This window comes from Eucyclogobius newberryi, unplaced genomic scaffold (genome assembly GCF_026437365.1).
Source record: "Eucyclogobius newberryi isolate DKJ021-1_F unplaced genomic scaffold, fEucNew1.0.hap1 SCAF_15, whole genome shotgun sequence".
Lineage (NCBI taxonomy): Eukaryota > Metazoa > Chordata > Actinopteri > Gobiiformes > Gobiidae > Eucyclogobius > Eucyclogobius newberryi.
Window position 1 is genome coordinate 21239664 of NW_027315779.1, and position 21702 is coordinate 21261365.

At 42.1% G+C, this 21702-nt stretch overlaps 1 protein-coding gene across 1 annotated transcript in view; it reads right to left on the bottom strand.

Annotated features, from left to right (window-relative positions):
- Positions 1-4832: 4832 nt before the first annotated feature.
- The window catches only part of cxadr (CXADR Ig-like cell adhesion molecule), a 32177-nt gene continuing 15307 nt past the window's right edge, over positions 4833-21702 (bottom strand). Inside the window, exons 2-7 of the mRNA XM_072446703.1 lie at positions 14924-15093; positions 11472-11676; positions 8810-8965; positions 8376-8498; positions 7753-7891; positions 4833-6756 (exon numbers count right to left, since the gene is read on the bottom strand). Of these exons, the coding sequence (XP_072302804.1) occupies positions 6474-6756; positions 7753-7891; positions 8376-8498; positions 8810-8965; positions 11472-11676; positions 14924-15093 (1076 nt within the window). The 3' untranslated portion in view covers positions 4833-6473. The remainder of the gene's footprint in view (positions 6757-7752; positions 7892-8375; positions 8499-8809; positions 8966-11471; positions 11677-14923; positions 15094-21702) is intronic.

The window sequence follows — 21702 nt, forward strand, 5'->3', positions numbered from 1 at the left end:
GTAATTTGGAAAATGTTGATCCATTCTCATAATATCTTTGTTTGGTAAAGAGCATTTTCTAAACTATTTCCTGTGAAGTCATATCATTAATTTCCCCTCTTATCTTTTTAATTTCTTGTAGCATTTCAGGACATCCCTCTTTGGCATGGTTTCCCTCCAACAATTTTAATTTGTCTTGCATATCATTAACTTTTCTATCTTCGTTTCTTGTTTTAGCGCGCAGAGCTAGTTGCGGTAGTTAGAGTTGCAGCTCGGGACACTGTTCTTTTACACAACAAAACTCTTCCTGCTCGCAGTTTAAAACACGGCGCTCTCTCCTCTCTTGTGCTTTAGTTGCAGCAGGTCGTTCCGTGCGCTCTGCGCACCACAGATTCACGTATTTTTAATTAACTATGTAAATTAAACGAATCATCGAGGCAATAAGATAATAATCAAAGCTTTTTTTAATCAAATTACTCAATTTACTCGAGTAATCATTGCAGGCCTAATATTGTTGTTCTCCGACTCCAGCGTGGTCACCCTGGCCCGCAGTGTTACTTACTGTCGGCAGATCGTCCACATCATCTGAAACACGCTCCTCGACTTCATTTATGTGTGCTCCGGTTTGTCCCGCTGCTTTCAGCTCAGCGGCTCCTGCAGCAGATACGGCCGGGCCCATGGCAGCTATCGCCATCGTCATCACGTGAAAGACTCCATATCACGGTGCATTTCACGTCTTATTACGGACATCATGAGCAATAACAGATGATTAGTTATATTTTCTCCCCCTTCAGATGCAAAGAAGTCATGAGAATCTTTATCTGGGCCGGTGGGACCCCGTGTCTCTGGCGAGGAAGAACTACGTTTCTCCGCCTCAGGTTTGCTAGCCATGTTAGCCATGTTAGCCATGTTAGCCTTGTTAGCCATGTTAGCCATGTTAGCCTTGTTAGCTTGTGATGCTGTTTTCCAAAGGATAGTGGTCCGTCAGCTTTGTTTGTTTTGGTCCCGTAGTGTTACCAGACTTGTGCATCCATTCTTTGGGATTAGGTGGGTCAAACTGAGTTTAAAGCCCAGTTTTGCAGCAGAGGTGTACACGGGTGTGTCAGCTCAAAGCGTCGCCATAACCCGGAAGTCTCAGATATTTCACATCTTTTTTCATCATGAACATCACTGTATACATAAAATAATAATTCAGAGTTTCTTTTGAATTATTAGTTAATGATTGCTGCAGCGACCGGCTGGTATAGATGAAAGGTTATTGGCAAAACCTATTCTCTGATCAAACAGCATAAATACAAACTGTTTCAGGTTTGTGCCATAATACAGGGCTTGTCCTGTAGTACTACCTGGAGGTTATATACTGCTGTAAAGCCTGAAAGTATCATAAATATCCTTCTACTATGGGCAATTAGCTCGATCCTGTTTAATAAAAGATTTGGGCTTATATTATTCATAAATATTTAACTTTTTAATATTAGAGTAAAAAATAACAGTTGAAGATGGTTGTTAAAAAATGTTTACATTGTTTACACAACATAAGTGATCATACTTGTTTGGGACATTTGAAAGGAGCCAGCATCTTCCAAAACATTTAGTGCATAGGCTATTAAGGATGTTAAACTCTTTGATTGCATATTTGGTTAAAACAAAATCAATTAAAAAAGATCAATACCTAGGTACTTCTGCTTAAATGTCCAGGTTGATAAAGACAAACTGATGTAAGTGATGTTCTAGACAGGTGCTGGTGACATTGTGTATCCTCTGTTTCCCCACAGCAGTCTCATTCTCATGTAGCACCTGTGACAGCCGGGCTGCTGCATGGAACAGAGGCTTCAGAGTGAAGGTGCCTAACGGACGTGTCCCGCATGAAGACAACACATTGTCTAATTGCTTTGCTCCAAACAGCTTGAGGTGTGTCTTTGGCTGCGCTGCTCAGTGCAGAGGGAACAGAGATGGCCCCGTCTTGTTAAATCTGCACCCTGAACTCTGACCCCTCACATGTGCATGGCCCTGTGTAATGCAGACCAGCACACAAGAGCTGTGCAAAAACACACACAGAATCTATCTCTGCCACAGCCCAGGTGATGATAGGAATGACCCCAATCATCAGAGGAAGGAAAGTAAACTCTGCTCCGGCCTCGCCAAGGCCACCTTTTACTGCTGGCCTCCATTGTACCCAGATGACACGGCTTTGGAGGTGGATCGCCAGTAATAGAGTCCAGGAGGGGTGCAGATTAGACGCACAAATCACATTGTAACCGACTGAGGCGAATCACACTCCGTTACCTCTGTTTTTGAGTGCAGAAATGAAACTCTATGACATTCTTATTTCCAATCTCACAGCTTGACTCACCTAAGAAAACAGATAACAAAGCATGAAAAGAACGGTCTGACTCCAGTGTGAGGGATATTAACAGGTGTGCTCCTATCTGCACATGGGTCTCAGACTGGCTGCCTTGCCTTTCCTTTCTCCTTCAGCCAGATGGAAGGGGGTTGAGGTGCCACTCTAATGAAGTTAATTTCCCCTCTAGCTTTCTCTGGTGGTAAGGAGCAAACTGCTGCGCTCCGTTCTGCTCACACCACATAAATGTTTCTCTTAGTGAATGAAATGTCACATGGGCTGATGAGCGTCACCTCACTGATCCATGAAGCCCAGCAGATAAAGTCCACCAGAGAGAGAGCAAATCTTAAAATAACGCAATGTCGTCAGACCGAGCGTAATCTCAGCGTGTCTCAACCGTGTACTTCCCCTGCAGCGCACAGGGGAAGGTCACCCATCAAAAGTCACGTATTAGACATTGAAATGTGAACTGCATGAAGCAGAAAAAGTGACTCGAGTCCAACCAGCTTAGAGGTCAGACAGACAGGTAAATCCATATCAACTAAATGGGGGACAGGAGGGTCCCTCTCCTCTGGCACAGAAGGGACTGATGTATGGACTGGGAGCAGCTGGATGAATATCATGGCTGAAGAGTACAGTTGACAGAGAGTCGACTGAAGGTCTGGACTCCTTCTGATCAGGCAAACCCGGATTTAGAACTCCACGGTTGAGTGCCAACCGTGTGCCTGGTGACACATTGATGTTCTCCATCTTTTCACAATCCTTTTGATCTGACATGCCACAATGAGTGTGCATTTAAAGTTCAGTCTGTCAGCTTTCATTTGTGGCTGGTCTCAGATGGACTGGTGCTTTGATGAATGAACTGCAGGCTTAATTGTGTTCTCCCCCCTCACAACTTAATGGAGGTGAGATTGAAAGCCAACAGGGAATTTGTCCAGAAAGACTGTTCCTCCTCGATCATTCATCTGCTGTAGCTATAAAAGCTTACATTCACAACATCATCTGTTACATTACATCGAAGTGCTAAGAGTGTGCAGCCAAAATGTAAATGCACTCTTGTGCCACTGGAGCTGATGGAGCTCACTGTTCATGCATATGCATATTCCACTATCCTGCCTAACCCTGGCTCTCAACCTGAGCTTTTTCAAAAACAGCAAAAAGCCTAAGTCTGTGGCAGCAGACGTCACACTGGAGGGGAGAGACTTTGATGAGGCCAATGCTTTTAGAGTCCCCTTTTGTTAGCAGGGAGCGAATCATGCCTTACAAGATAAATCATCCAGCTAGCAGTCGGCTTAGACTGTGTACAACTAGATAAGGTTGCCAAGGAAACCCTCTAGGAGAACCAATGAGCATGGTCTGCCATACCAACCTCCTTGATCTGTGCAAACAATTAATACCTTCACCAGGCAAAGGGAAGGGAGCGGCTGTGGGAGGCAAATCCCCAGGTGCTTAACACCACATCATCCATGAGAATGAGGACAGGAGCAAAGATGTCACAAATGTAGATTGGACTGGACGACAGAGAGGGATGATGTATGAATCATTGCACACTTATTCAATGACGAGACATTTAACATTTAGTGCAAGAATCTAATCTGCACACGAGCAGTAGCGCTAATGTTCTTTTAGGAAATGTTTTGAATGCAAAGCCATAAAAGGATCATTATATTTTTCCATATCCATTTGTGGGGCAGTTGTGATGACATTTTATTGTTGCTGCTGTACAAACCTCGTTCATAACAGAACTCCCAATGTGCAGAGCTGGTGGGAAGCCATTAGCAGCAGTGAGCGACTCGGACTAGCCACAGATCAATGCTCCGGGGCCCTATCTATTACTGACATCCAATTATAGCCATGGACGTCCATTTAACACTGTAACTAAGTGCTATAGTCTCTTTATTGACTTCCTGTCAGCTGCGTGCACACATTGGAGCTATTGGCTAATAATCGGCTATCGATCCATCCGTGTCAGGCTTATTGTTGTGTGTGGTAAGTACAACATTAGAATTCGAACTGAAGTCTTTCCTTAGTTGTAACTGACATTTAACTTCATTCAACACTTCTAATTAGAACGCTAAATGTAAAAAATGTGATTAACAGCAGTAGGCCTACAAATAAACCCATTACATACACATGATCCAACAGAGGAAAGCTGGTACAGTTGATGTAGGTGGAAGACATAAGTGTGACGCACAGCAGGGGTGAGGAGTCAGGCACACAGGCGGACAGGGCTGGAGGATGACCGGGTTAACCATCTCTGCATGTTTATGCTGGGGCTGAATGAAGAGCATTGGTTGTGGCAGGCAGTGACTGTGGCTGCCCGCTTCATTGATTAATTACAGTCATTAAACTGTTAGAAAGTCACCTCACCTGGTGTAAGGGCGGCAGTACACTGCTGATTAGAATTAATCACACTCGAGAGCTGCTGGGGCGAAGGTCTTTGAGGATCAAGCCCCGCTAAAGACCAGAGAGGTGGCACGGATTATTCTTCAATGAAAATATGAAAATTACATTTATTTTAATTTCTGATATTTTATTTAAAAATACAGCACAAAAATACACAAAGAAAAAGTCTGCAAACCTGAAGGATATCTCCCTTACAATAAAAGCACACAGATTCAATAGTTACAGTTAATATGGTTAGTAATATTTGTGGTCAGTCTAGAGCTGAGAGGGACCGCTTCAATATTTGTGACAGTTCATGACCAGGAAAAAGAAAATTGTGACGCTATTATGACAGCAAACCATCTGCTCCACAGTAGTTCCATTGAAACCTTCAGAGCCTAATGCAACTTCACCACCTCAGTTACATGGTACCGCTGCCAACTCTCATCTTTTTACATCACCACGGCAACAAGCGTGGATTCACGGAAGAATGCTCATTTAATTTAGCTGCATTAGAATTAGTTCAGCGTAATACACATCCTCATATTACGTGTGTGTGGACACAAACATTTCTGTAAGAACAATAAAACAGGATAATAAAAAGCTTTGAAACAATGTTGGTTGGGACAAAGTAGGAAAACCTGAACTTGATTTCAGTTGGCGGCACCAAAGTGAACTGATCATTTTGGAACAGAACTGAACCGGGGCAAAAAGGCACAAGAAAAGCCCAAAAGGACAAGGAGGAGGGTAAGGCTCAACAAGGACCCGCATAAGGCAAAAACTCAGTGGATTACTCAGTGCTTCAGGATTCAGTACATCCAGGATTACAAAATGGCAGTTGGTTTACAGGGCAGCCCAGCACTTGCCTGAATGTCTGCAAATGTATATGGCACAATAAAATAACAACAAGCAAACAGTTAGTTAGCCTTTTTCTATTAAATGTAATATTTGGTCACATGTTGCATATTTGTGATTGCCAATGCCTCACAAATATCTATGAGTTAACTTAAAGATGCCTTCGTGGTCAATTATGGATTGTGGTCAGTGGACAGTCAAACTCAATCAGAGGCGATTGCTCAATGAACTCTTGTGTCCTTCAGCCGGCCTCATTATTTTCGGCTCAACCTTTTAAAATCTCAGAGGCTGGAAGGGGTAGAAACTGGTATATTGTACTCGACAAGCAATCATTCTCCAATCACAAGACCTGCAGCATGAACCTCCCCTTCACCACCAGCCAATCATAGCGCTTACACCCCGGTCTGAATAATTCAAAGCTTAAGATCTGACCACACAAGTCCAAGGATTCAGAATCAGATTATAGCAAATGTCAAGGGTTTTCCAACATATAGGTGTACAGGCAACTCACAATTGAATAGTTCAATCACTCATTCTCTCTCTCTCTCATACACACACACTGTCCGCTCTATGTACAAACACATGCATACAGCTGTACTTTTGGCCAATTAATGGGCCTATCAGATGAGCACACAGCAGGGTCTATCAAAAACATGCATTCATTTATGTACAATATTATTTGTATATGCATCATCCTGGAGTATATCAAGACTACTTCAATTTAATCAATTAAATCCACAAATTCTATACTTCATAAAAAACAGTTCATGTGCCCGTTGAGCCTGGTCTTCATATGAGGAGTTTTCTTCCACTTGTAACTTGAGCTCAAATCCAGCTTCTGTACATCTTCACTGGCCGTGTTACACTCTCCTACATCCATCTGTTCGCTGCAGTCTTTGTGAAAAAGGCTGTGCTAGACAATGGACCCGTCCCTGTTCTGGGCAGGAATCATGACGGCAATGCCTCCCATGCGGCTGAGGTTGGGCCCAGCCATCCTGGGGGCTATGGTTGGTGGAGGCAGAGGTGCGCGGCTTGGGGGCCTCTCGAACTCCTCTGAAGAGGGGATCTTGTCGTACTGAGGTTTGACATATTCATGCAGGTTAGAGGGGGACATGGAGCCCAGAGATGAGCGCTGGCTGCCCACAGTGAAGCTACGAGCAGTTGAAACACGGCTCTTAGGAGGTGGCACGTCCTCTCTGAGGACACAAAGAAAGAGACATTAGATTGTGTTCTGGAAGAAACTACATGCGACATATTTTAGGCATCATTTGACTCAACAAAGACAGACTAATGACTTTGCGATTGTGGCTGCAGACAGTGGCTTTGTTTGCCTAAAGATCATCAGATTTCTTGAGTTCCGATAATTGAAATGTCATGTAAACAATTTCATAAGATGCGTCTAGTCTGATTTCTTTCTGATGGTTTTGGCAAGGAAAAGTATGGAGAAATAGGCAAAATAACTTTGGGGCAATGGGCAAATGAATGTGGCATATACAAAGGAAAGAAAAGTTCATTTAACATTTGTGATATCACACACCAAAACATTTGATCTACGGTAATTATTTTTACTGGCCATGTCAATGTAGCCAGTGTCCAGTCACAGGCATGTAGTCACTGCAGAGTACCACCACCAAACACAAACATGCCCTCTGCTCCCTCTGCCAGCACATTAACCACTAATAAGCAGTAATAATCCAGTTAAACGCTTGATCAGACGGAGCTGCGGGGCAGAGCTGGTGCAGAACAGAGCTTCATGCTGCGGTGGGGTTGTGCTATGAGTGTGTGGACGAGACGGGAGTGGGCTAATCCTCTTTGTCCCACACTGTTAGCGGAGTCACTGTGGTCTGAGACACATTTGGTCATCAGCAGAATGATGCTAAGCCCAGGGTTAGTGCCGGCCCACAGGCTGCTCCATGACAGAGGGAGGGGCGGAGTCTGAGAGGACGCAGCCAGCCCAGACATGACACACAAGCCGCAGAGCAAACAAAGCTTTCAAACTGATTACCACAGCTGTTTATTTGAGGAGGGGTGAAAGGGAAAAATGCTGATGGTGAAAAAACATTTTAGTGGGTGTTGGGGGAGTTGGGGTCAAGAGCATCCAAACTAAAAAAGAATCTTGTTATAACCATAATATCCATGCATTTACAGTAGAAAATATAAAGCAAGATTCCAGAAAGTTGTTGTGCTCATACCTGATCTCGTTGCAGATTTCTTTCTCATACTTCTTTCTGTGACGAACGCGGCAGAAGCAAAACAGGATGATTGCAATAATGAGGAGGATCAGCAGCACCGCTATGATGGAGCCAGCGACGATGCCAGCCGTGTTCGGAGCTTTAAGGAAAAACAAGACACGTTCAAGACAGGCATCTGGGTGTCGTGAAGAGATGTTTTGCAGTGTGGCATAGCTATGGATACATCGAGTATTATAGAAGGTATGAATGATATTATACAACAAATAAAAGAACCTATTATTCCCACAACTGAAACAAGATAAGTGTAATAAAATTGTATGAAGATATCAACACTAAATAATAACACATAAATAAATCATTTGCACATAAGTATGGAATGATAACTTCTACAAATGTGAAAATAATCTGTAACATACTTGTTATGTTACACAATATGTTTTACTTGTTTAGGTACTTTCTTATTTAATGAATACAGTTATTAACTAACCAAATACACACTTATTTCCAGACAATATTAAGCTAGTAATATTGACCAGACTCATTTACTGCTCAGCATGATAACACAAGTCTGCCTCACAGCAGCGAGTGGCCAGTTTACGGACAAAGACTAGCCGGATACTTACGAGGCGTCACATTAAGTTGCAGGACACATTCGTCACTCCCGACGCGGTTGCTGGCAGTGCAGCGATACGAGCCAGATGCACTGGCAGATGCGTTTTTGACAGTAAGACCTCCTCCGGCTGCATCTGCAACAATGGTAAAGAGCATCGTTACATTTGGAGGTCTGTGCGTAAAACGGGTCTCAATAGGCTCCGTTCATGTGACATCATTCTAGAGACGTTAGTTTAAACATTAAGGTGAAGCGCTGAGAAGAATTTGACTGTAGAATGTCCCTTTTAACTGTCAAAATGCAGATGTCTCTTGGTTCATAGTTAATATCTCAAATTACTGGAACTATACGCATAAAACATTCAAAAATGACAAGCTGCAGTCTTCGTGAATTTGCTTTCTGGTTATTCTATTAAACAGAACGCATTCTATTGTGAAAGTGTTTTACCGAGTGTCGCCGTTGGGGGCAGCAGCTTGTTCCCACTGGTCTTATCCCAGCTGTAGCGCATTGGGTTGGTGCCTTCTTTGGAGACGCACCTCAACACAAGGTCTTTGCCCTCCAGAGAGGGGCCTTCAATGGAGCACCTGGGCTGAGATGGCTTCACTGCAGAGACAAAGAGAAAATATGTTCACAACAAACCCATGGCGTCATTATTTACTATAATAAGTAGTTGGATATCGTGGGCGTGTTTGTTTTGTTCGTAGAGCGCATCGGCATAATGAGAATGGTGATCAGACTAATTGATAGAGCTGCTGTCATTACAGAACTGTCAGTCAGTGTAATGGCGGGTTAAGAGTTGAAGCTGCCAAAAACAACCTGAGCAAACACTGGATACGTGACGGATTTGAGGGAATTGAAAAGCAAATAAGTCTCCAAATTAAAAACAAACCGAGTCCAGACAGACACACAGACAAGCAGTGAAGAAATGGGACTAATAGTGAGGTAATGATGACTTAAGGGCTCAACTACTGGCAGACAGAACTCCTCGGGTCAAATATTGTGGGCAACTTGTCTGAACTTGTCTGGTGATTAGATTTACAATTACTGCTTTTAAAATTCAGTTCACAGTGTATGCTTTAAACATGTTTTTGATAGGGTTGTAAAAGTAGTATGGATACTCCTATGAACAATTATCATCAGCACAGGAAAATAACACATAAAGGACAAAATGATGCAACATTTGACCTTTCCTGAACAGTTTTAGAAATGTCTTCATCGAAATCAGAACTAGTAGAAGGCCATGTGATAATATTAGAGAAGTTTATATGCGTACTTATTCTTACACTCTCTATGGAGACTGAAAAGAAGACAAAGTAATGACGGACAGATCGCCAAGGCTCTTCACGGGGTCGGCATTGTAGCTCCTCACGACTGTCAAAGAGCTGTGACATTTTGAATGCGTCCTTTATAAAGGTGAGCGTCCCCTGAACACATAGCGCCGCTGTAGCACACTTTGTCACACTGGGACTTGGTTATGAACAGATTTATTTGTTTGAAAGATGAGGTCAAAGAAAACGGCCACAAAGTTTCTCGGGCCCCCAGGGAGATAAAGGGCAGGGAGATAGCGCTAACCTGGCTATGCTAAAACGAACAATGAATTCAGATTTATGACTTGCACAGGGCTTTGCTATAGAAAGGACAAGATAAGAGGTGAATAATAGCAGGGCTGTGGTTACGCCTTGTGGTCGGAAAAAGAGCAAATTGTTGAGTATAGGTGGATGCTAATACTAGTACTACAGGATTAAACAGATTGGCTGCTGAGCTGTACAACGAGATCAAGATCATGATAAAAACGTGATGAGGATCGGCTGGAGAGTCAAGTTCTGCCTTGGTAAATGATATTGAGGGCTGCTGACGTGTGGCGGTGCACACACAGCAGGTCGGCTCTCGTCTCCCGTTCGCTTCACTGTCCATGAACAGAGCAGCGAGAGAGGAAGAATACCCAACAAAAAGGTGTTCCATTTACTGCCCGGACATACTGTAGGACTGTGGATGTCAGCAAGTTTGCGAGGGGTAAAACAACACCCGATGTGAGGCGTCTTCAAGTTGCTGTGCAAATATTCATGAGTGTCTCCGGCTCTCAGACCTCCACCTCGTGACAAGATCAAGCTGAAGGTAAAATGCAGAGCAGGCAGCGTGTCCTCCCTTCTCCTTGTCACCGTGGCGTCTTGCTAAGAGCACTCTTGCCCCTGGGGTCAATCGCCAGCAGTCTGTCAACTTCTCTAGCCTTGAGCCATCTTTTACACACGAACCAAGCACTGCACACACGCTGTAGCTGGATATCAGTGTTCTTACAGAAACTCAAAGAAATATTGATATAAATATATTTTTGAATTATTTCTTTAATTCCATATAGCAGTAAATGAATGACTTTGTGCTACTAGGTTAATGTTTTTGGTTCAACTCCACTACAGCACCAGCAGCAGTGTTTGTTTTGGAGTGTGGTGTGTCAGGCTGGTTTAACTAGTTAGTGCAGTGACATTTGCACACGATTCACAGGAACATGAGCCATTTCGAGAAAGCAACTTCCGTGCAGAGAAACTCAAAACAAATTCAGATAATGCATGATGCAAATACAGTAGGTTTCGACAGTGACGTCATTTTCATCATTGCCTAGTTTGGTGAACAGTGGATTTTTATACTATTTGGCTCTTATTTGTTTTATCACAACTAGTTCTATTCAAATGATCAAAGCATAAACAATGGCTCTGTATTAGAGGTGGGAAATATATTTTATTATTGATAACATAGTGAAGGTTGTATTGAAGAAAATCATTCAATGTTTGTATATAAATTCATTTAATTTTAATTTGCGAAAGTGATATTTCTGCACTCAACCTCAACAGTACATTTAAAGACACGTTTTGGCTTAGTTCTGTTGGATTGTCATGTTTTGGCACCACTGTTTTGTATGTCAAAATGGTCCGTATGTATTCAGGGCATGTAGAAAGGCCAATGACTTTTACCATTCAAAAAGACAACACTCTACAGCCAGGAGGAAGGTTACACGCCCGTTTTTAAGAGGATTACATGAAAACAGCACAGAAGGGGAAAGGACATGTGATATAATGCACGGAGTTCGGAAAGAGCCTATCGCACTGGCACTCACCCATCACGATCAGCTGTATTGTCTTGCTGCGGATGCCTGGAGCCTTCTTCACTTTGCACTGGTACATTCCCGAGTCCGACGACTTCAGGCCCGTCAGGCTGATGGAGGCGTCGCCATTTTTGGGGTCGGGTGAGTTGAAGTGGACTCTGCCTTTCATGGGTGCGTAGTAGTCCTCGTAAGCTCTGTCGCCGGCATACAGCAGCACCTGGAAGAATAAAAGGAGAAAATGATTTAGAATGATGCGCAAAGTCTGTTAAACCAAAAACAGCCTTGAAGTGACAGTGCTGAGCGCTTGAAAAACAAACGGCTGCTCAATAAACCTAAACAAAATATATAATAATCATATTTATCTCTGCAGTGTCCTTCAGTGTGGTGCCTGCGCTTCTTTGCCCTTTTTCTGCATAAGAAGAATGAAGAAAGGACAAACAATGCAGGCACTGTGGAGCTAAATCAACACCTGCTGTGTCAACAGAGTGAAGTGACCCGGCACACAAACTCTTCCTGCAGGAGAATGTCTGTAATGAAGGCCAGGTGAAGCCAAAAGCATTTACACGGCGAGAGGCTGCAGCCAGGTCTGCACAGAGAAGATTGTAAGGTTTTGTGCTACGGTCAACGTCAAGAGTATGTTCGGCAAAATACTTGTGTGTCGAAAATGTAAAGAAAGTAAAGATGACATTGATAAAATATACAGTTGATACTAAACTAGAAACTTATCTGAGAAGGAGCTAAAACTGTGCAGTCTATTCCTTCTTCTCATATACAAACAGGAAAAATGCAAGGAATGATTCATATAAAATGTACATTTAACATGTGTTGATCAAACTCAGTTTGCGATTCGTTTAAAATTAAGGCTATGCAATCAAATTTCAACTACAACCATGATTTTAAGTGATTGGAGAAATAATGAAGACTATTAACATGAACTCTGCAGTGAATTCAAAGGGCATGTATCTGAAAATGGAAATCACCTACTACTATTTAATATAGTGCTGAAGCCCCGCCTTTCTCCAGGCAAATAATCATTTAATCATGATTTCAATGATAATTTAAATAATTGTGATTTTTCCATATTTGAACAGCTCTGAGTTGGTGGTTCTAAACAGTCAGGATTGTTCGGTTTCACATTTTCTTGCTCTACATGACTACACTATCAAATGCAGATGTGGTCTTGAGCGTATTAGCCAAGTAAACAGCCATGTTAAATTCTTCTGTTCTCAAAGAAAAGCAAACCTTACCTGGGATTGCAACATCAGCAAAACCAGTGATATGTGAAAGCAGACCATAGCGAAGAGGAAATTAAATTGCCCCAAGCCCAGCCAAACAAGTCTCACAGCTGGGAATGCTCACACACATGCACCTTTAACTACAAATACTACATTGCAATAACCTTGAAAAGCATGTTCCAATGAAAAAATCATTTAAATGGCCTGGGGAGTGGAAATGAAAAGGGCAAATGACTAGACAAGCTGGTGAGGTAAGGAGGACAGAGAGGAGCAGTGTCTGTGTGCGTACTTTAATAACAGGTAGTACACACAGTGATACAATCAGCACCTGGACACACACACACAGACACACACACAGACACACAGACACACAGACACACAGACACACAGACACACAGACACACAGACACACAGACACACAGAGACACACAGAGACACACACACACACACACACACACACACACACACACACACACACACACACACACACACACACACACACACACACACACACACACACACACACACACACACACACACACACACACACACACACACACACACACACACACACACACACACACACACACACACACACACACACACACACACACACACGAGGAGGAGGATGATTTGAGAGGCAAAGCAGAAAGCTCTGATTCCACTGTAACAACCTGTCAGAGAGGCCAGTCTTCTTATCTGTGCTTTTAACTGGAGTTCTCCTGTGGCCTCACAATAACAGCTCTGCCTCAAGCTGCTTTTAATGTAAGACCAAGAAAGTAAGAAAACATGGCCACTGTTTGTGCTTGTTTGATTGAATTTACACACAATACATTTTATTGAGCCGTCAATGCCAGGGTGTCTCACTAATGTTCAGTGTCAATATGTGCTTCAATAGCTTCAGCAAACAAAGCCATCTGTTGATGTGCTCAAGGACGGAAGAGGCGGCTTTGTAGAACTGGACAAAGAAACAGGTTTCATTTATTTCCAGCCAATTACCATGATCTCTTCACAAAAGTCTACTTTTGGATTTAATACTTTTCCTTTATAAATATTCTCATAGCGCTGCTGAAAGCCCAGAACTCTCTCTTCTTTCACCTAGAAGCCAAATGCAAATATCTGATGCCATAGGCATGCTTGGCATTTCTCAACAACCTGACCTGGATGAAGGATATTTATATACAGATCACTGGGCTCTGCAGTGGTATTAATTCCCAATTTCATCAATACAAAAATTATTAAATGAATGATGAAAAACCCATAGGGCACATTTCCATACAGACCGAGGATGAGGAAATTGGGAGCAGGTCTGTGTATGACCTTGTGGGTTGGTCCTCACCGATAGCATCTGTTGTCTTTCCAAACTCATCTCTCACGTGAAAAGCACAGGTATGTTGACCAGCCGGTTGGAACAGATCTGTACACTACATGTATTCTAGTCATGGCTTTTGGAGTGATAAAAAATGTCATCGCAATCAACTATTCAAAACTAAATGTTTTATCTTTTAAATGGGCAAAAGTCCTCAAAATATTACAGAGAAGCAGCAATCTAAACCCATTGAATTGAGCACATCACAAATAATGAGAAGTCATTCAGAATAGTATTTAAAACTCGTTGCATAGACAATTTTATGAGTGTGACTTCGGTTTGGTTAAGGGCTGATCAAATGTGAATTTGTGCTTTCAGCTAAGTTTGATAGGTCAAGGAGAACAAACATGTTCAAGCGAGCGATGTCCAAACGTTTTACATTTAGACATTCAAATGTTTGGCAACAATAATGCAAAATGCTTCAGGATGATTGTCCGTACTTAAATCTAAATTAGATATGCATTGTGGTTGCAAATCAAAACAAGATGATGCAGACTGCACAAATAAAGTCATAATGATTCCGAGAAACAAAGTAGGTCAAAATGGAACAGGGAAGTCCACCACCCGGAGACAAGCCGAGCTGTTCAGAGTCAGTGCACAGAGTCATAGAGGAGGAAAAGGGAGTCAGTTATATATTCTGTAGGAGGACAAAGTAACCCAAGCATTACTGGACTATTGAGTAATGACATTTTGTCATTTATGCTCCAGCAGACAACAAGTACAACAAACATTCACATGCACTGCATTTACCTTATGTTATTGTTTTACAAAGAGTAGGAAATGAAAACTGTGTAGTTCACAAGACAAATTATAATTCAGTGAGTAACATGGTTATGAGTCAGCGTGTGGTTGCAACATACCACTGTGTCCTCTCTTAGGCTGTCACTGGCACGTAAGCTCCACTCGATGTCCAGCGGCCCAGTGTCCTCAGAGCCCTGAGTAAACTGGCAGTCCAGCTTCACACTCTCTCCACTGGCCTTCTCTATAGACGATGGGCCTGTCGAGGAGATCTCCAGACCAGAAACCAAACCTGCACAGAAAACACACAAAACAGCTTTGTTAAACACAGATTTTGTGTTAAAACATGGGTGAGACTAAACAAACCCCACTGTCCATGCTCAACTCAAAGACGCATCTATGCCGAGATGTCTCGTTTGTAGTAACACTTAACAGATAAAAGTTTTAGTAAGCCGTCAAACTACCCAGAAGTGTTTGCATCAGCTTCTCAGGAAAAAAGCATGTTCTAGTTTAGCTACAACATGGCGTGAGGTGCTTTTTAAATGTTGCATGTGGTAAAGCACTTGGAGCACTGAATATATACCAATTAAGAAGATCACTATATACACCAGGCCAAATGATGGTGATTGTGAAAGATAAACTGCTGACCATTTTAAAGCAGAGCAGATTTTCAATGCCTATATTTACAAAACAAATGTGATTTCCTGGTGCCATGCACAGGATTCAGAACCTCCATTCATGGGATTTAGAGGCGGCACGGCGCACACAGTGCATTGAGAATGGACTTGTCACATGCTGCCTCAACACATTAAAATCCCTCTGACAGTCTGCCACCTTACAGTCAGCAAGCCCAGGGGAACAACTTTAAAACTAATTGTGCAAGAAACACTGTGCATCACAACACAGCAGCGTTACATTTACTTTCACAAAATGTAGATATTTTAAGTCAGTGCTGCTCAGTGATGAAAAATAAATAAATAGTGATAAATACAGTCAAGTTAACGTATAAGAGCCACTGTAGACTGAACAAGTGGCTTTGCTCTGGTACAGTGTTTCTCAAACTGTGGTACGGTAGAGTGCCCTTTTTAGTAATATTCCTCCCATATTTTTACTCTTCTTGAGTCATTTCTTTGGTAAAACTACGGTGGCAATGGTGTATTCCCAATTAAGACCTGGTTTAGCCATAAATTAGCCCTAAAATAGTCCTGATTTAGATCTGGTGGTACTTGGAAAGCCAAATCTTTCTGGGTGTAAAATGTTAAAGATTCACTGCTCTAGTATTTGTGGGGAAGAACAAGTGCCCACATCATTCAAAACATAATTAAATTGATGGGAGCGAATAATTGTAGTCATGATTCAAATTTGATATTTGCAGAGCCCTATATTAAGTAAAACTACACCCATCGACCTAACGCCTCCGGGCCTCAGGGCACAAAGAGCGCGTCACAATGCAACAGGTTAAACTCCCTTGACTGTTCTCATCAGCTGTACTCTTGTTCCTGTGTATTGCAAAAGAGAACGTGACCAGATCCGGGGAGTGCAGGTCACACCCTCTATTGTCCACAGTCTGGGCCTATGAGCTCTCTTAAACACCGAATAGCTCCTATGCTGTCACCGGTGCAGCAGCTGCTTGCCACGGCCCACGAGTTTTGACAGACGGCCTTGATGAGAGAGTGATCCGTAGCCATCAGCAAAAGCAAGAGGAACGACGCGGAATATACAGCTGGGCGAGATGTGTCGATCAATGTCAGAACAGATACAGGGGCCCGGCGTGTGCATGACGGAAAGCTGGGTCAATTCATCAGGCGCTTAAACGAGCCGGGGCATTTCTCAAAGTTGCATTTAAAAAGATGAAAATTGCCTGGCACAAGAGAAAGTACTGGTCTGGAAGCGTTTATCAGGCTGAGTGAATGTTGCTGTGACAGACAGTGAGGGACATCGTCAGGTGTAGCAGTGAGATCAATGGCAGGCGTCAGGCAGGGAACAGGCATTTGTTTAAATTACAGTTCACCCAGTGGGACATTACGTTTAGTCACTCACCAAAGAATGGGAAAGTCACGGTGGTGTCAGCGAGTGTCTTGACAAGTACAGATAGTAGAAAATGACTTCTTCCACAGACAAAAGCAGAAACAAAAAAGCATGCATCACTAAAGTTCAGTTCTCCATCGATTAGTAAATGAGGATTGCTGATATTTACAGACAATAACCATAGCAGGCCATTTATTGTACATAAGTGTTGTTGCCTTGTACTTTTGCTTTTACTTGCACAGTGTTCTATTAGATTTAAGTATATTTTAATACGGTAGTTATTTATCGCATATCTCTATTCTCTTGCTGTCCAACACTGGGATTAAACAAATGTTCATGTGCAATTTTAACTGGCGGTGTCACAGAATAAAATGTGAATGTTATGATTGTGAGGTGAACTGTATGATTAAACAATGACTCATGACCGAGCTGCATGTGAAAGCCTTTATTTACTTTCAAGTATAGACCAGCTTTATAAAATCAAACTTTCGGAATGATAAAATAAAAAGTAAATAAAAAAGCAGTTAAACATTTACGCTTTCTTATTTTCGAATGTAGACTGGATCAAAATGAACCAATTTACTTTATAGTCACAATTATTGTTTGTGATTTTGATTATATTGTGAATTGAATAATTATTAATTTTCTTGACATCCCTATTTTTATTTTATTTTTTAAAATAAACAGAACAGAACAACAAAAACAAGAAACAGGACCAGAGAAAACTAAATGAATAAGACAGCCAAAGAAAAGAGAATTACAGCACACAAAGTCCCAAAGAAACATTCCATTTAGTCCAAAGTCTACAAATGTGTCTCCATCTCGACATCCCTTTTCTTAAGCTTATATATTCATGGTAGTAAACATAATGAGAACGCGGCAATATGAAGGCAAAAGAAGCAATAAAGTAACATGCAAATTTACTAAACATATTTGTAATAACTCTCTAATGCCCGGTTGCTGTAATCATCCTGCTGTTTTTCATTTGGGGATTAAATGAAACCCAAAACTGATTTAAAAACAATAGGCCAACACTGTATTAATGGGTAAATAAGCACACAGAAAAGACTGGCTTACTCAATCTCCTACACAAACAACACTGCTGCGAGCTGCTAATCATTAACAGTCAACATTTAGTAAGCCTACCATGCAATAATGTTAGCGAGCTCAATGTCTACCACCGCCCGCTGCATGTGGACGGAACAGACAGGCTTTATTTAGAGTAAAGGCACTGCTGGGTACACCAGCTTTTCTCTTCTAAGGCGAATATAATGAGCCGATAAGGAGACCATTACTAGAGTCCAAGGATGGCCATAAAAGAGTTACTACAGCACTGTGGTCAAATTCTACAAAGTAAAAGATATGCTTGATACTTGATAACGATTTAGACAATACATTGTAATTTTCAACACAAAATAATGATAGGCTGCTTTCTTCGCGTTACCACATGGCCCTTAAATAGTTTATTATTAAAAAAAAGACAAAAAGACCAGAGTGTGAAAAGACAAAAAAAACTAAATAGAACAGCCCAAACGATAAACCAGAAAATGACAAAGGGTAAATCAGGCATGTGTGTGTGTATCAGTGCCATTTGTCCCAGTGTCTGGTCAATTTGTTCATATTCGAGTTCAAAACAAAAGTACATTTTTCCATGTTGTAATGTCCAAAGTGATTTCAGTCCAGTCCTCGACAGTTGACTCCATTCTTGTCATACATTTTCTTGTTATTGTTGAGTTGAAGAGTCTGCGCGCCTCATTAATCTCAGCCCAATGTGTCCAAAACACATATTTGTAAAGAGCCATTTGCTCTGCTACCTTTTCCTTGTGAATAATGTTCATAACACAAAGTGACACATTTTTTCCCATAGAAGTCTTTCCAAACATGAGATTTAAATATTTTATAGATTTCAACTGTCCAATTATGTCCTGTTACTGATTTTCTTTTGTATTGGCACTTAATGATGTATCCAGTTTCCATCCTAGTTTTAGTATCAATCATCACCCGAGTTTTGATACTTTCGACAACCCTAGCGTATAGACCTCCAAACAATAATATCCTTAAACTATGAGTCAAACCATGTGTCCAACAGGGCACTAGCTAATTAAAAAGACTTTCTTAATAACTATTCACAGTGGCCACTAGAGTCTGACACGGCACATCCTGCGGTTACTAGGGCGCCGGGAATAAGTATTAGGAATTTGGAGCACCCGCACCCCCCCACACGACTTCATTCAGTCTAGTGGTCCTTCCCGCGCACTACCCCCACCCTCATGGCAGGGTGGTTCTTGACGAGAAGGCGGGGCCCTCTTTGCGGCTCTGTGCAATTCTCTCCCTGGGCCCGTTGACTGGATGACCCGCGAAGCAGCCACCGCCCCTACCAACCTTTGTCGCCGATCGCCATACAATGGGGAGCGAATCCTGTCTCCTGGCAACCAATCCCTCAGAGGAGAAGGTTGCCGGGGTGCTCACGAGACAGAGGGAAGAGTAAAAGCGAGAGGGAGGAGGGAGATATAGGAGGCAAAAGAAGACATAGGGAAAGATTGAGTAGGTGGTAGCAGAATGGGCATTTGTGGATGGGAAGTCACATTACTTTACTATTGAGGGTGTGTTTGAGAAGAGGCTGGTCTAAAACCGGAGCTAACAATGGAGCGGTTTGGCTCCCAATCGTTGTTCCAATTAAAATGATCGTTTAGAGGACTGGCAGCTTCCAGCGGTGACAATTGCTGCTTTGTTAAGGTGCTTTATATGGAAACACACTTTGAAGTTTTTGTTGGTTGAGAGGAATTGTCAATGCAGAGCGGTTATTTGCCTTTAGTATATTCTATACGAGCACACATTATGACATATATTAACAGAAAATGAAACGAGAGCCATAAGCCAGAAAACCTGCCAGGGGCTTAATTAAAACAGTTGTAAATAGGACTGGCATGTCATCTGCATATATTTTTAGTGTTACGATTGTAAGAAGAAACATCACAAATTAACGATTATTCACAATTGTTGACCCCATGACCAAACAACAGTAAAATCCTTAATTCTCTCTCATCCAAATGGCCTAAAAGATTACTATTCATCTCTATTCTATGACCAGCTTTATGAAATCAAACTTTCTGAATGAGAAATTAAAGTTAATGTGACGTATGTTCACTTTTTAAGAACTTCTAAAATGGTAACAATCATTATATTGTGCCCTGAAAAATACTCATCATCAACTAACCAAATAATCTAGTCTCTAAAGCCTATTTTTGAAGCACTACCATACTATAGTATTCAGTAGTCCTTATTCTATAGTCTAGTGATAAATCATGTGAGAGTGACAGTGCAGGGCAGTTTGTTGGGGCGACCTGTTGTGACCCTATTGGTGGGCAAGCTAAAGACCTTCAGAGAGTGAAGGGCCGAGCGAGAACCGGGAGGATTAGGGACCTTGTTCACTGACCTTTCACCTTTCCGTCGAGATAGTCCTTGAGTAAAGTCTGAAAAGCTAAGTCTTATCATGGAGGAGCTAAAGACAGCAGCTATTCTGGGCCCGTAAGAAAAACAGCAACATGAAAAGACTCGAGCAGCAAGGTGTAAGGCATTGGGATTAATTTCAGTTTACCAGAAAGGAGATTTGCATATTTTTTATTTCATTAGCCTCGTTCGTGGTACACTGTAAGCTTGAGGAGCAGTGTATTATTGGTATAATATCTACGACATGTTCACACTAATTTAATCAAATGAACAGATGCTCGCTGTGCAGCCATTTGTCCTTGAACGCCAAATATATTCTAAATTCAAACACATTATATTTTCAGTTAAAGATCGTTTGTAACGCACTTGAAAGACATTATTGTTCCAGACTAAACAGAAGTGACTTTTTAGACCGACAGTGATGGGAGTAAACCGTGATTCATTATGATAAAACGGCAGTTTGGCTCGAGCAAATGAAAACTGCACATCACAAACATGCAGATTCATCCCCTGTGACCATACTGGAAAATATGAATTTGGCACAGCACACAGACCATCCTCAGAAGTGGTTTCCTGTGCGTCCTCCCAGTGGCCCTGCTGGAACGGTTCACTTTGAAGAGCTTCGGAAGAGCTGGTGGAGTCTGGTTTATTTAGTGTAGCACAGGGCCGTGTGCGCTGAACCATAGTGATTGTGCTGTAATGCAGCCTGAAAGCTCCACTTGCCACACAACGCCGCCATCCTATTCCCAGTGTGTGTGACCCGAGGCTGTTCTCACATAATTGAGCTTTAAATGATGAAGGGGTGACAAATGATGGGCATTTTAGTTTGCTGCCTGGGCATTTGACATGTTTCAGACAAGCCCATCGGGGATGTATTTATGCTGCCTGCTGCTGACGTGAACATCGACAGCACTCAGTCACCATGTACAATAGTAATCATGATCATAAAATAGACACAAATGACAACTGAACAGTGTCATCAGGGGAAGATTTGCTGATGCCCATGTACTGACTGCCATTGTAATGCTTTTTAATTGTTCCAGAGAATCGGATGAGCTGACCTTAAGAGGCAATTTTAGTCTTGTTTTAATAAAAGGATCTGTCGATTATCTAGGGGCTGCACGCATGCCATAGCCTTGGGAATTGTCCTTTTCATTTTTAGAATTCATTACCATTTTACAAGGTGCGGACACTGGATTTAAGCAGCTGCCACTCCTCCGAAGCCCTCTGCTTTAAACTGTCCTGGAGCCAAACACACACACGCCATAAAGTGAGTGCCACTTTATGAAGCACCAGAGTGGTCAGATAAAGGTCCAGAGAAGCAGAACGTCCTTCAGGACTGAAGTCTGGGACACGCTGAGCCGGTGACAGAGGAGTGCTCTGAATGTGCTCTACAGATGATAGGACAGACGTTACAGCCACT